We start from the raw sequence: 16,178 nt of genomic DNA on the forward strand, positions 1-16,178 counted from the left end.
TAGATTTCTCAATTTTTTCACTTGGATCTAATGTTTTGTCCTTACATGTCATAACACATTTTTGTATAATTTACAACCATGGTCAAACCTAAAGCCTTCCTACGATTTTAGAGAAAGTCATGTAATTAAACCATATTGTAAAAAAAAAAAATTGATTAGTGGTTAGGTTATGTAAAATTCATTTTATATAATCCAGTTGATTTCAATTATTCATAGAACAGTTTCATATTATTTTTATAAACAAATATTCTCATAGTTTAAGCTTTGTCACACCATATAAGAAAAATATACATAATTTTTATAACACTAAGGCTTGCTACATTAATAGTTTAATCTCAAATAAAAATGTAATACAACCATGCTTTGCTTTGGTTGTAATTATCACTTAAAACTTTCAATTCATCAACTACACAACTCCTAAAATTATTGCAATAAATTAAAAAAAGCTATCTTGTTTTCCAATTAGATTACTTCTTGAAATATTAATTTTTTTAATTATTGAATTTATAAATAGAAGTAAAATATTTCATGGTTTATGTTTATGTAAATTTATTATATAGGATGTGATTACTCACATTTCTAATATGAACCGTTTTGATCAAATCGTTAAATCGTTTGTAACAATTATTAGTAAAAGACAACAAACTTGATTCATATACTATAAATTTTTTAAATTATTATTTAAATATGATCCTCTCGTATATTTATATATTATAGTAATAACTCTGAATTTTTTAGAAATTAAATTATTAATCATGAGTGACATAACTATCAACCATCTTGCTAACTTGATCTTTATTCTCGTTTTTGCAAATATGCTAACTTGGTCTATAGACTTTTATGAAAATAAGATTATTTGATTCAACAAAAAAATAACATATAAAAGTGTATAGACCTAAGGCATATAGAACCCAAAATGATTTTTTAAAAATCAAATATTAAAATATTAATTTCGCCCATCTCAGTATCGATATAACCAAAAATCAAGATTTAAAATATCAATTTTGCCCATCTTGACATAACTTTAGCTCAGTTCTAAGTCGATATAGCCAAAAACCATAGTTTAAAATATCTATACAGCCCATCTTGATATTAATATGGCAAAAATTCATATAACCAAAAATGGTAAGATCTAGATATCAATATGATAGTTATGTTCTCGCAAATATGTTCAAAAATCACAAAAGAAAAAAAAAAAGAAAAATTTACTATGAGAATCTCTTCAAATGGGGTACATAAAGCATATACATAAAATTCATCATAGGCTATTTCCATAGATATCCAGGCATTAAAGACTTCAATTTGGATGACCTTCTCCTAATTCTATCAAGAGTAAAGGAATTTAACAGAGAACTTACGTAATTGTATCTAGGATAACAGGCCACAATGTTGCTCCATTCTCTGGTAAAGCAAACCATTGTTGTGTTCCAACGTGTCGACTTAAAGAACCAAACCAACTTGGTCACACCCAATGCACCATGGAAAAAAGCCTTTGGTTTCAGAGCAAATGAAAAGTTTATTTCATCTACTCTGTCATCAAAACCTCCCCCCAAGCACTCCCTTCTCTGCACCAACAATAGCTTTAGTATCAATCACAACTTTAGATATTAGATTATCTAAGTATAGATAGAACCGGTAAAGGATGGTTAGGAGAAAGTCACACATTGACTAATTAAGGAGATGGGATCACAAGTTTATAAGTAAAGAATACATTTCTATTGATACGAGGCTTTTTGGAAAAACCAAAAGTAAAACCATATAAGAGCTTATACTCTAACCAGATAATATCATACCACTGTGGAGATCCGTGTATTTAGGAACATATGCAATTCACCGTAATGACTATATATGTATTTAGGAACATATGCAATTCATGAATGTTGTAATTTATAGTACCTGTGCAGTAAGAACAGTCACCCCAGTAATCTCCCCTGTACGTGTTTTTTCATAAAAGATGACTTGTGAAGTCGATGCAGTAGCAAAAACTGTTGCAGAGGATGGATTCATTAATCTATGTATATGTTAAGTGCACATATGAGGAAGAGAAGTCGAGTTACTTGTTCCATTTTGGTCAGATAATCGTGTTGCTATCTCTCTCAGCTTTGCTGCATCAACTGCCACAAACAAATTCAGATCGAATTTGCTCACTGTCATATCTTGGGGAGGCATCGCCCCCAATAAAGCGAGAGAGCGAAACTCTCCATCCCCTGAAATCAAATTATAGCAATTAAGAACTCGAATCAGGTAAAACAATCTCAAATTGATTAGTTTGATACTCTAATCGAAATGCTAATTTAGGGCTTTTTTCTCATTCAACTCATACGTGATATTCGCTTAAATTGAAGAAATCAAATTATAACAATTAAGAACTCGAATCAGGTAAAACAATCTCGAATTGATGAGTTTGATACTCTCATCGAAATGCTAATTTAGGGCTTTTTTTCTCATTCAATTCATAACAGTTCGATTAATCGTCTTCGCTCAAATTGAAGAAATCAAATCAAACCAAACAAATTATGGATCATAAGAAGAACTACAACACAATACAATGAGAATCAAGATTCTTATTAGGAAATGAAAATGTGAAAGGAAACAGAACGTACTAGTTAAAGAAATAAGGCTGGCGGATGAGACGACACTCGGAACAAGAATGGTCAAGAAAAGATCGTCTTCCAAGATAATCTGAGAGAGTTCTTGAAGATCGATGTTGAGATTGTAATTGCCATCGCGAGCGGAGAAGATGGTGAAGAATGGATCGAACATTTGGAAGGCTGCAACCAAGAAATGGGATTCATCGGAATATGAGACAGTGAGGGACACCGAGAATTTGGAGCATCGGAGATTGGCAATGTTAGAAAGGGGAAGAAGTTGGACGATGGAGCTCCTCAGTTCACCCAATCCAAGAATCTGAAGCGTAAACATGGTGGGAGAGACTGAACCAGAAATGGCGGGGAGGTTCAAACTTCAACCACGTTTCATCTCCTTTTATATGTACAAACAAACACGTGCGTTGCGCGGAATCTTGTAAGTTTAATTTACACCTAAAATAGTTTCATTTTTTTTTAAAGCAATATTTATGAAAATTGTATTTATTTTTCCTTATTCCTCCGAAATATTTGAATTATTAATCAAATTAAAAAATAAAATAATAATAGTTAATTTTAAATAATGTAAAATAAGTCTAACCAAATAAAAATTGACATAAGGATTACTTAGAAGAAATTTTATAAAATAAAGAACACTAATTATTTGGCATTTTATTATGTAAGAAAATTATTTATTATTAGAAGAAATGTGTATCCAATAAATGAAGGAAATTCATTTACAACTAAGGTTTAAAAATTAGAAATTACTCATCTTAATTTACGTCATAGATATTTACATGTGTTGCATTAACTATCTTATTTTAAATTCAAATTTATAATTTTGAAATTATCAATTTCAATTTTAGTCCACCAAATCTACAAAGCTAACATTATTATCTCTGTATCTCTATATGTATTTTAATGGGTTAAAAATATATTTATATTAAGCATGGACGAAAACGAGAACGGGTAGAGCGGAGAATTGGGCTAGGACGAAAAATATAATCCTGTCACCAACTCCATTTATTTAACAAGAAAAAAATGTTATCCGCTTCCTTTTCCATTCTCTTCTAATTTGGAGTGAGTTCCCTCAAATAAAATGAACAGAAAATCTAAAAAGTTAAAAAATTGAGATGATGAAGTTTTAATCATGAATGAATGAACAAATGATACAAGAGAAAAAATATGGAGAATGAAAGAATGAACATATTGGTAATATACTTATATGCACATTTGACTGCCATTCTAATAGCTTCGTCCAATTCTATTTGGGGGAGAGAAGGAAAGTAAAAGACTTCTTCTAAAGTTGTTCCCAGCGATCTTGTGGGTTACTGGCCACAATGTTGGTCCAATACCCAGTCTCGAATACCACTAAAGTGTTCTTCTCAGTTGACCCATAGAAATACACCATCTTGTCAAGCTGTGATGCTCGGATGAAAAATTGCAACGGTATCACACTCACTTCAAATCGAACTCCACCGCCCAATGTTCCTTCAACTCTGCACCGGTTCCCCTGGCATACAAGTATGATATATTTGATCATTTTTCGGTATTCTTGACCAAATCTTCATTTCTAGGCTCCTAAATTAGTTCCTAAAAGATTAAGTCTATAGATCTTCATATATTAGATCATTTATTTGCATTGTAAACACTCAATTTATGAGCTTGGAAATCATGATACAGTTGAACAAGAGCCTATCGATGTTAATCAAGAAAGAAATAACATACGAAAAGTTCAAACATAGAACATGAGTCCATTTGGCCTAAAATGTAACAAGTGATTATCAATATCGAGGAAAGAAAGTATGCAATAAAAATTTGAACACATGATTGTTGAGAATTGTCGGGAGGAAGTCCCACGTTGCCTAATTTAGGGAATAATCATGGGTTTATAAGTAAAGAATATATCTCCATTGGTACGAGGCTTTTTGGAGAAACCCAAAGCAAATCCATGAGAGGTTATGCTCAAAGTGGACAATACCATATCATTGTAGAGAGTCGTGATTCCTAACATGGCATCGGAGTCATGTCCTTAACTTAGCCATGTTAATATTATCCTCAAATGTTGAACAAAGGGTGTACTTTGTTCGAGGACTCCAGGGAAGGAGTCGGGCCTCGATTAAGGGGAGGCTCTACTGTTGAGAATTGTCGAGAGGGAGTCCCTACATGGGCTAATTTAGGGAATAATAAGGAATACATCTTCATTGGTACGTGACCTTTTGGGGCTTTATTGGTATGTGACCTTTTGGGAAAGCCCAAAGCAAAGACATGAGAGCTCATGCTCAAAGTGTACAATATCATATCATTGCGGAAAGTTGTAATTCCTAACATAGTATCAGAGTCATGCCCTTAGTTTAGCCATATCAATAGAATCCTCCGGTGTCGAACAAAGGGTGTACTTTGTTCTAGGACTCCAGGGAAGGAGTTGGGCCTCGATTAAGTGGAGGCTCTATAGTGTACTTTGTTCGAGGGGAGGATTGTTGAGGATTGTCGGGAGTGAGTCCCCACATGGGCTAATTTAGCGAATAATAAGGAATATATCTCTATTGGTACGGTACGTGGCCTTTTGGGAAGCCCAAAACAAAGCCATGAGAGCTTATGCTCGAAGTGTACAATATCATATCATTGTAGAAAGTCGTGATTCCTAATAGTGATCTCTCATATAATCGTTTCTTTTTATTCTTAAGAAAAGCCCATGAAAGGAATGGTTTCAATTCAGACACTTGAAAAGTATCCTCAACTACCAAGGGATAAATATAGTGTACCTCAACAGGAATCACAAAATCCATCTGTGCAGCATAGAATTTCACTTCTGAATCCTTTGCAGTAACCGAGACTGTTCCAGAAGACAAGCTTTCATAAACTTACAAGAAGGAAGATAAGCAAATAAACGTAAAACTCCATAAGGGGAGAAGAAATTGATTTACTTTTAGTACTGAAGGCAGATAATCTTGTTGCAACGTCTCTGAACCATTCTGCGTTAACGGCCACAAATAGTCCGCCGGCCATTGAGGCCACTTGAATATTTAGGGGAGGTCCCATCTGCATCGGAGAGCAATATTCCAAATGCCCAACGCCTGAAATCAATACCAACAATTACGACCTAGATTCAAGAAAGACGAAGAAACGGAAATCAACACAATCTTGTAATTGACAGGTTTAACCAAATCTAATCTAATCGAATCGGAACTTTAGGGCTTTTGTTTACAATCAATCCAATTCCTACACGAGATCCATTCCCAAGCACAATCGAAGAAAAACAAAACCCTAAAAATAAACGCGATTGAAATTTCCCCTGAATCTAAAAATTACAAACAAGAAATCGCAGATTCATCAAGAAAAAATAAAAGAATGAGAACCGTACATGTGGTGAAAACGAGATTAGAGAAGGTATGATCATCGGGCATGAAAATGGTCAAGAGGCGATCGTCGGTGCCGGTAATGAAGGTGGCTAGGAATAAACTGTCGATCTGAATACAGGAATGGAACTCTCGAGGGTGATTGGAGGACAAGAGGATGAAGAAAGGGTGAAATACCTCAAGGCGTGCGAAAATGAGAGAGGAGTTGTGGGAGCCGGCGACAGTGAAGGAGACGGTTGAACGGGAGAATCTGAAATCGGCGTGGTGTGAAATTTGGAGAAGTGGAAGAAGATTGTTCTTCAACACTTCCACCTCTGCAACCTGAATCGTAAGCATGGTGATACAGAGAGAGGGAAAATGGCGGGGAAGGAGAAAATTTATCAAAATTATCTTATTTATAATAAAATAATTATAAAGATATGAAAAGAATAATAAATAAAAAAAATATTAAAAATACATATATTTACTTATAATAAAATATCAAATATAATATATATGGTATACAATTTAATTGATTGTTATTTTATTTTTAATAAATAATTATATATACATATTTAATAATTTTTATTAATGTAATTAGAGTGAACGACCGATATTAAGTCCAAGAATTTATATTTTTTATTTCGATCTGCCAAACGATTTAAGAAAGAATCTTCACCGTCGATTTAAAGGAATATCCTCTGTTTCTTAGAACACGTATATTAGTGGGGGCATGAAAAGAGGGGACCACTGATATCTACCTTGGTTGGCTTGACTTTTCTAGTCCTTAGTTTGTTATTTCCTTGGACTTGACAGGGAAAGCTCAAGTGAAATGACAACTTTGCCCCTTAGTCTTCCATATGTTTTGAAGGCTACTTTTGACTATTTACAGTGTTTGACTTTTCTAGATTCCAATCCTATCCCTTCTAAGTATTATTGAGAATGCAAAAATTGATGTCTTGTCAAAAATTAGTTTTATTTTTTAAATTTTTAAATATTAAAAATATTTTAAATATTAAGTTTCATATCGTAATTTTTTTAGTCCAAAATAAAATTAACCCATTAAACTTTTAATACTTAAGATCAATTAATAATATAATTTATTCAAAATAAAATAAATTAAGAGAATATTATCATAAGTTTATATAAATAAATCATTTTTTTTTAGTTCTCGTAATTATTTATGAATTAATTAACTTTAAATAATTAATTATTTATTTTTATGAAGTCAAATTACTAAAATAATTGTAACGCATTAAACTTTGATTTAATTTTCAATGCCTTAAATTTGAGGTGGTTGAGTTTATTTATTAGATAATTATTTTAATAAAATTATACAAATTTTAAATACAAATAATTAATATGATAATCGAATTGATATATTAAATATAATTAATTTATTTCACTACTCCCCACCTAAAATATATCTTTACAATTTATTGTCATCTTTCCTAGCCTTAAGGAGGCTCATTCTAAAAAATTTAAAAAAAAAAATTAAAAATATTAAAAATATTAATAATTTTTTTTAAATACTTTTTAAAAAAATTAAGAATATTACATTTTCAATATTAGGGCAAGAATATTTTAAAGCTTTTTATTATTATTATTATTATTATTGGTACAGAATATAATTAAAACTCTTAAAATTCAAGCATATAAAATTTAAAAAATATAATTTATGGCATAAATAAATAAATAAATAAATATACCATTTGCTTTTGTCATTTACCACTAAAGAAAAAAAAATAATAAAAAAAATAAAAAAAAACTTTATTGTGGTTGAATTTTTATAAAAGGAAAGTAGAAGCATTTTAACGTGATTTTTTGGGTTTAAATCACAATTTAAATCCCACCCTTTTTGTTCTCTTCCGTTTCAACTCTCCCTTCTATTCATTTCAAACCATTTTTCTCTCTCCCTCTCTACAATTCTTAGTTTATACCAATGAAAACTCCGCCACAAATCTTCTGCTCAAGATCATGGTGTTCCTCCGACAACAACCATCCTACCTTCAGAACCACCGTGGTTCTTATCTTCTCCTTCCTCCTCCTCCTCGGCTTATTCGTGCGCATCGGATGGGTTAAACCGGTTTGTACTCAATTAAACTATGCTCTAACTTTGTTGATTTATTCGAATAATTCAAATATTTTTATACCTATTCTATTCTAAATCTAACCAAAATGGACTTACTATTTTATTAAATTTTGTTATTATTATTATTATTATTATTATTATTGTTATTGTTATTTCTGTCCGCAGCCCATATATTGGAGGGGGAAAGCGATGGCAGAGCACAGGTCAAATCTGTACCGTCCATCTAATGCCACTTGCCCACCGCACTTCCGTTGGATCCATGAAGATCTACGGCCATGGAGAAACAAGGGGATCACTAAGAAAATGGTGGAAGGGGCCCGCAAAACGGCCAATTTCAAGGTGATAATCGTGGACGGGCGGGTGTATGTGGAGAAATATAAAGGCTCAATCCAGACCAGAGATCTGTTCACCATGTGGGGGATTTTGCAACTTGCGAGATGGTACCCTGGGAAATTGCCAGATCTTGAACTCATGTTTGACTGTGATGATCGCCCAGTCGTCCGATCTAAAGACTTTAGTGGTCCATTGGCGGACCCACCTCCATTGTTCCGCTACTGCTCCGATGACTCCAGCTTGGATATTGTTTTCCCTGATTGGTCCTTCTGGGGTTGGTAATTATTTCTTTTTTCCACTATCTTTTTTCTTTTAATTTAATTTCTTCCCAAATTAGGTTAAAAAATAGTTACTATTCATTTTTTAACTGAGGTTAAAATGTTTGACTATTTTTGAAGGGCGGAGATAAACATAAAGCCATGGAGGAAGGTATTGGAGGACATAAAGGAAGGGAACAAAAGAACCAAATGGAAGGAGAGGGTGCCCTTTGCTTATTGGAAGGGTAACCCACATGTTGACCCCTCTAGGGGAGACCTTCTCAAATGCAATCTCACCCAACACCAAAATTGGGACACTCTTTTATACGATCAGGTAATTTCCTATTTCTATTTTCATTTTATATAACCAATTTCATTTACTTTATCCCCTGATTTTGTTCGAAGGATTGGGATAAAGAGTCGAAAGAAGGGTACAAGCAATCAAATTTGGAAGATCAATGCACGCACAGGTACAAGATTTACATAGAAGGATGGGCGTGGTCAGTGAGCGAGAAGTACATAATGTCATGCGACTCAATCACGTTGTACGTGAAGCCAAGATTCTTTGATTTCTTCATTAGGGGAATGCTTCCTTTGCAGCACTTTTGGCCTATTAATGATCGATCCAAATGTTCTTCTCTCAAATTTGCTGTCGAATGGGGTAACAATCATACAAATCAGGTATTCGAACGTAGAATTTTAATTTACGGCCTAAATGGAAATGAGGTATATCAAAATTTAATTGCAGGCACAAGCAATAGGAGGGGAGGGAAGCAAGTACTTGCAAGAGAATGTTAAGATGGAATTAGTGTATGATTACATGTTCCACTTACTCAACGAATACAGCAAGCTTCTCAAATTTCGGCCGTCGGTTCCTGCCGGTGCGGTGGAGCTTAGGCCTGAGACGATGATCGCCGCCGCCAATGGGTTGCATAAGAAATTTATGGAAGATTCGTTGGAGAAGTCTCGGAGCAAGTTTGAGCCGTGCAATTTGGCGCCTAATGATCCAACGGTCCTGAGGGAGTTTGAAGACAAGAAATTAAATGCACTAAAGAAAGTTGAAATTTGGGAAAATGAGAGGAAGGGAAATTAAAATAAATAATATGTATTTACATTACTAGAGGTGAGGATGTAAATTGGATACTACTTGTGACCATATATATACAAACATGATGGTTTTGAATTCGATACCATAACATATAACACTTTAATTAGAAAATTATCCATCATCAAGCGGTATCATATATCGAGATAATTATTATGAAAAAGTTATTCCACTGAATATGAAGCCGACTCCAAAAAGTGTCAAAACTACTACATGGATTAAGCCTTTTTAACATAGGCAGACCGTGTGGATGTATTTTGAGAAGAATCACATACTTTCAACAACTTACGATGGAACTCTGTTAAGAAAATGAGTGATAGCAGCCTATTGCATAATGAAGAAAATTCCTATGAATATGGAGAAATTTCTTGGCATGTGGAAGGACAGACGAAAAGTTTGTGTATGGTTGATAGATAGTCTATGTGCGACTGCAGATGTAGATATCAGAGAAAATGAGACCACACAAGAAGTCTACAATCACATAATTCATTTGACTTCTATTCGAATATGACATCTCTAATTATGTGAATTTTCTCATGTTATAGATCATATAGTCCGTGTGCCTTGGTCCCATATTCTACGTTAAAATATACCATCTTTTGGCTTCTGTCATCACGCTTTTCGATATATGATTTTGCTATCTTAGCATGTTTTGTACACCGAAGACTCTTAAATGCTCGAAGTGAAGTGTCGTACTGAACCATGTTTCGTAGGGGGTATGCGTATCCATAGCTTTTGTCGATAAACAATTTAGAAGATAAACCCGCATGTTGAGTAAACTTCTGGTAATGTTCATGAGTAAACTTCTGGTAATGTTCATTATGATGCAGTTTCTTCGCTTAACCAAGCCGTTTTGTTGTAGAGTGTACGATGCGGTGAGTTGACGCTTGATACCTTCCTCTTTGCAAAATTTTGAGAAATTTTGGGATAAGAACTCGCCACCTCGATCGATATGCAAGAATTTCATCTTGTGATCCACCCGTTTTCATCCAAGTTTTTTGAACTTATTGAATGCACATAATGTCTCTCTTTTTTCTCAAAGCATGTACACTCATTTCCAACGACTATAATCGTCGTTGCCATAAACCAACAAGTAACAGACCCATTCTCTTGGAGCGATAGTGACAATCATACCTAGTAGACCGTTGCCAAAAACAAAAAGTAGACGTAAAATAAGTCAGGACTGACAACCTAACTTACTACGAAACAAAATTATTGAGGAAGAATAGTCTCAAAGACAAGTTTCCGATTATTATTATTTATTTATTTATTTCTACGTACAAAAAGCTAATTATTTCTTCTTCCCGTGTTTTACCCTTCATATATATATATATATATATAACTTTTTTTTTTTGAAATATTAAAACATTTTTTCTTTAAAAAAAAACTTTTGAAAATTATTTATTTTTTATTTTCAAAATTTGAATTAGTTTACTTAAATAACAAACGTAATAGCGTAAACAAAACGCGAAAAATCAAATTATTTTTAAATAAGACATATATTAATTATTTTTATTTTCACGTGTAACAGAATTGGATTATCAAGACTATTTGAAGTTCATGCAACATTCTTACCAGCAAATAGATAATTTAAAGACCGACCGAGTCGCTTATTAAAAAGTTTAGAACTTTAACATTACAAAAGAAAAAAAAAATCTCCATATGTGTTAAGAGGGGCATGAACAAAAGGACCATTGAAGTCAACGTTGGTAGACGGACTCTTATTATTATTATTATTATTTTATTTTATTTTAATTTATTTTGGTGAAATCACATTTTATTAATTTCTTAAGCTTGATAGGGAAATAAAAATGAAAATGACAATATTACCCCTAAATTGTCATACAATCTGTATTGTCCACCACATGTCTTGAAGGCTAAATTCGACCATTTGCAGTGTTAAAAGACATTTTCCAAATTCCTATCCTTAAGTATTATTGAGAATACCCAAATTAATATAACTTTCAACAACTTCAATTCTAGAATTTTAATCCCTCATAAATACACGAAAATCATAAATATTTATTTTAAAATTCTCTCCATCATTATTTATAAGTACCAAAGACTAGCTTGAAGATTATTTAATAGAAAGCCCAATAATTTAATTAAAAAAATAATTATCCAAAAATAAATATTGATAGTATCGATCCAAAAATAAGCCTGCTTTATAAAATAATTTATCCCCACTTGACATGTCCAGTATATAAAGAAAGAAATAAATAAATAAAAAAATAAAAAAATAAAAGCAGACTTTTGGGGGAGCCAATAGGGATTAATTGAGGGTATTTTTTTTTAAAAAAAGAATTTGTTAATGAAACAAAAGTATAGCCATCAAAACGTGATGTCGTCCCCTCATTACATTGCGAAATTTAAAGCCCCCATCCCATTCATTTCCTCTCTCGGTGTGTAAGCGATGAAGCGCTGTGTGGATAGATTCGTGCACCAAATCTTGTGCTGTGATTCCTATTCCTCCGACGCTCAGCCCCCCAGATGGCGATGCTGCTCGCTCGCCCACAAGCCCACCTTCAAGACCCTCGCCTTCGTCTTCTGCGTCTTCCTCGTCGGCTTCTACCTCCGGCTGCAATGGATCAAAGCGGTATGTTCTAATCCTTCTGCCCTTTTCTTCATCGATATCAACGTTGCCTTTTCTTTCGACTTTTTTTAATTAATTAATTAATTAATTAATTTTGTATTAATTTAATATTTATTTGTTTGGCAGCCAACATACTGGTGGGAGAAAGGGATTGGAAATGAAGACTATAAGTCAAATTTGAGCGGCGTAAATCTATACCGTCCATCGGATGCTACGTGTCCGCCTTACTTCCGTTGGATTCATGAAGATCTACGGCATTGGAGTGAGACGGGTATTACAAGAGAAATGTTGGAGCGGGCCCGGAAAACGGCTCATTTCAGAGTAGTAATCCTGGACGGACGGGTGTATGTTGAGAAATATATGAATGCATTTCAGACCAGAGATGTGTTCACATTATGGGGGATTTTGCAGCTTGTTAGATGGCATCCTGGGAAATTGCCGGATCTTGAACTCATGTTTAATTGTGATGATCTCCCAGTCGTCCGATTAAATGACTTTTGGGGTCAATGGTCGGTCCTACCTCCCCTCTTCGGTTATTGCTCCGATGAGTCCAGTTTGGATATTGCTTTTCCTGATTGGTCCTTTTGGGGATGGTAATTATTCTTTTTCCCACTTTATTTATTTATCTTTCATTTTATTAATTTTTCTTTCATTTTATTAATTTTATTCACTTTGACCCTAAGCTCTAGTACCAACGAAGTTAGTATTCCTCACTTATAAACCCATGATCATTCCTTAAATTAGCCGATGTGGGACTTCCATCATCCAACAAATTTCATAGATTATGAAATCTCGGAAAGGATATTTGATTTATGAATCTCACTTTTTCAAAAAATTAGAGTACGAGCGTTTCTTATTTGATCGACGTGTGTTAAAGGGTGGAACTAAACATAAAGCCATGGAGAAAGATATTGGAGGACATAAGAGAAGGGAACAAAAGAACAAAATGGGAGGACAGGGTGCCGTTTGCATACTGGAAAGGGAACCCAGAGGTGCACCGCTCCAGGAAAGACCTTCTCAAATGCAATCTCACACAGCACCACAACTGGGGCACTCTCGTGTATGCTCAGGTCACTCCCTCCCTCTTTTATTATTATTATTATTATTATTATTATTATTATTATTATTTTTTACATTATCTATAAATAATTAAATGAAAGTTTAGGGTATAATTAAAATAATTTAAAATTTGAAATGAACTAAATTTGGATGTAAATTGTTATTGAAAAAATAATTTTGTTTGAAGGATTGGAGTAAAGAATCTAGACAAGGGTTCAAGCAATCAAAACTAGAAGACCAATGTACACACAGGTGGCTCATTCATTCTCTTTTCAAAAATAATTAATTAAATAATTAAATAAATTCTATTATAGTTCAACATCTTTTATTTTATTTTCTTCTTGATTAGGCCTTAATTTCATAAATCAAAACCATTTTTAATTCTTATATATATATATATATTTTTTTTTTTAAATATTAATACAAATGCATGTTTTCATTTTTTTTTTTTTTAGTGTAAAGAAAAAAAAATCCCATGTGCTTTCAAGCATTAGCCCATGTTCAATCTATTTATTATTGAATTAAAAAAAAAAAAAGAAATAAAAAGCATGTTAGATGTCAAATTTTAACTATATAATTTATTTATTTTTGGTTTCATTGAAAAGATATTATATAAATAAAGTTATTAGCATTTGGGACTTGTTACCAATCCTAATGATCTTTCCTTCAAACAAGCTCGAGGTCATTGCTAGTAAATATTGTATGTTGTGACTCGTTACGTATTGTCATCAACCTCACTGTTTTAAAATGTGTCTACTAAGGAGAGGTTTCCATATCTTTTATAAGGAATGTTTCGTTCCCCTCTTCAACCGATTTGCGATCTCACAATCCACCCCTTTGGGAACCATCGTTCTGGCTAGCACACCGCTCGGTGTCTGGCTCTAATACCATCAGTAACAACCCAAGATCACCACTAGTAGATATTGTTTGTTTTGGCCAATTATGTATCGTCATCAGTCTCATGATTTTAGTACGAGCACATATCACATTATGTGATATTTCTTGGTGGTGACGATAATTATCACATTCTTCACCTCCTCCTTTCGATCAAAGGTATACTCGTCTATTAGGAAAATCATAGATAAAGTCATACTTACTGTTCTCGTTTAGCCATTTTATTTAATCTAGAGAGTCATGAGTGATAGAGTTATACTTGCTTGCCTCCTCGAGCACTTTCGTTTGATCATGCCTTATCTTGTGCAACTAGGTTTAGAGTATGGTTCATATTACCACTTGTTAAAACAAAAAATTGGAATACAAGAAATAGTATTATGATCGTATACGTAATGGAATTTTCTACCCGAATTACATTTGCCCTGTCTTTAGTAGCGTTGACAAAGGAGAACAATCCCTCTTGTTGACCGATGGAGAATTTATTGTCCAATCCTTTATAGTTGTGATTTGTTTAACGATTGGTCTATATTTGAACAGATCGCATTATTGGTATTGAAATAAAATAGTAACTATGAATAAACAGGTACAAGATATACATAGAAGGACGAGCGTGGTCGGTAAGTGAAAAGTACATAATATCATGCGACTCAATGACGCTGTATGTGAAGCCAAAGTATTTTGATTTCTTCATAAGAGGAATGGTTCCTTTGGAACACTTTTGGCCTATCAACGACCAATCCAAATGTCATTCTCTCAAATTTGCGGTCGAATGGGGTAACAATCACACAAATAAGGTACTCCCTATTTTTCTATTAAGTCCGAGATCGAATAAAATTGTGACACGGAAGTGGTTCATTAATGAAATCAAAACGAACACATTACCCAAATTAAGTTAACCAAATTTAATTTAATTTCAGGCACAAGCAATAGGAGAAGAAGGGAGCAAGTACTTTCAAGAGAATCTAAAGATGGAATTTGTCTATGATTACATGTTCCACTTACTCAACGAATACAGCAAGCTTTTAACATTCCGGCCGACGGTGCCAGCCGGCGCGGTGGAGCTGAAGCTGGAGACGATGATCGGCAGCGCCGCCGGGTTGACGAAGAAATTTATGGAGGATTCAATGGAGAAGTCTCCGAGCAAATCAGGACCGTGCGATTTGCCGCCTCATGATCCAACGGTCCAGAGGGAGTTTCAGAATAAGACGTTGAATGCTCTAAAGCAAGTAGATATTTGGGAAAAGGAATATTGGAAAACTCAAAGGAAGGGGAAATGGATTTGGGATTAATTTGTTTTTGGTTAAATAAAACCCTAATTTATTTGATGAAAAGTTGTTTTTATTTCTTAAAGGAAAGGTAAATATTTATAAAATCATCTAATATAATTCAATTCTATCTATTATAAATTTTTTCTTAATTAATTTCGATCAAATAATGATGTAATATGTTGCTTTTGAGATCCGTCACGGTTACGTGTCTATGATACCTTGTGCATATATATGTTTATGAGGTTTGTATTTGTAGGATGCAAGGAGGTAGCAATATGTCGTGCCAAAACCCTAACGTGTCGCTCAAAGTTTCACATGAATGAACCCTTGACCTCAAACTAAGAAAGTGGCTAACAAAAAAAAATACACAAAACCAACATGATTCCGAAAGAGACATAAAAAAAGGGCAAAGATGTAAATGGTCTACTTGAACATAAGACCAATCTCGAGAGAGGTCAACTCGACCATAAGGTTGACCCTAAGGGCTCTAGTAAGCCATAAGGCCAACCTCGAAGGAGTTGGCACACCTGGAAACTACTCCCAAGTGGTTGGATCAACCTTAAGGTCAACCCTCAAAGGATTGGATCGGTTTTAAAGTCAACTCGAGGGGTTAGATAGGCCTTGAAACGTAAGGGGATCAAATAAAAACTGTGT

The 16,178-nt window shown here is 33.7% G+C and overlaps 4 protein-coding genes across 4 annotated transcripts; 2 read left to right on the forward strand and 2 right to left on the reverse strand.

The window, feature by feature from the left end:
• Positions 1–1,133: 1,133 nt before the first annotated feature.
• On the reverse strand, positions 1,134–2,953 carry LOC111779246 (uncharacterized). Its single transcript, XM_023659359.2, has 4 exons — positions 2,604–2,953; positions 2,058–2,207; positions 1,897–1,985; positions 1,134–1,565 (listed from the first exon to the last, which is right to left on the reverse strand). Exons 1-4 carry the CDS (start codon positions 2,920–2,922, stop codon positions 1,266–1,268), a joined length of 858 nt encoding a protein of 285 aa, XP_023515127.1. The 5' UTR covers positions 2,923–2,953; the 3' UTR covers positions 1,134–1,265.
• Positions 2,954–3,722: 769 nt separating this feature from the next.
• Positions 3,723–6,324, reverse strand: LOC111778309 (uncharacterized). The gene is made up of 4 exons (XM_023658044.2): positions 5,950–6,324; positions 5,513–5,662; positions 5,351–5,421; positions 3,723–4,098 (listed from the first exon to the last, which is right to left on the reverse strand). The coding sequence occupies exons 1-4, from the start codon at positions 6,278–6,280 to the stop codon at positions 3,886–3,888; spliced, it is 765 nt and encodes a 254-aa protein (XP_023513812.1). The 5' UTR covers positions 6,281–6,324; the 3' UTR covers positions 3,723–3,885.
• Positions 6,325–7,842: 1,518 nt separating this feature from the next.
• LOC111778320 (uncharacterized) lies at positions 7,843–9,791 on the forward strand. Its single transcript, XM_023658063.2, has 5 exons — positions 7,843–8,009; positions 8,181–8,626; positions 8,747–8,939; positions 9,011–9,286; positions 9,354–9,791. Exons 1-5 carry the CDS (start codon positions 7,866–7,868, stop codon positions 9,696–9,698), a joined length of 1,404 nt encoding a protein of 467 aa, XP_023513831.2. The 5' UTR covers positions 7,843–7,865; the 3' UTR covers positions 9,699–9,791.
• Positions 9,792–12,023: 2,232 nt separating this feature from the next.
• LOC111778254 (uncharacterized) lies at positions 12,024–15,649 on the forward strand. Its single transcript, XM_023657962.2, has 6 exons — positions 12,024–12,306; positions 12,430–12,896; positions 13,181–13,373; positions 13,550–13,614; positions 14,840–15,050; positions 15,174–15,649. Exons 1-6 carry the CDS (start codon positions 12,124–12,126, stop codon positions 15,543–15,545), a joined length of 1,491 nt encoding a protein of 496 aa, XP_023513730.2. The 5' UTR covers positions 12,024–12,123; the 3' UTR covers positions 15,546–15,649.
• The last annotated feature ends 529 nt before the right edge of the window (positions 15,650–16,178 follow it).

The sequence above is a fragment of the Cucurbita pepo genome, chromosome 17 (assembly GCF_057944985.1).
Source record: "Cucurbita pepo subsp. pepo isolate OVF chromosome 17, ASM5794498v1, whole genome shotgun sequence".
NCBI classification, from domain to species: Eukaryota; Viridiplantae; Streptophyta; class Magnoliopsida; order Cucurbitales; family Cucurbitaceae; genus Cucurbita; species Cucurbita pepo.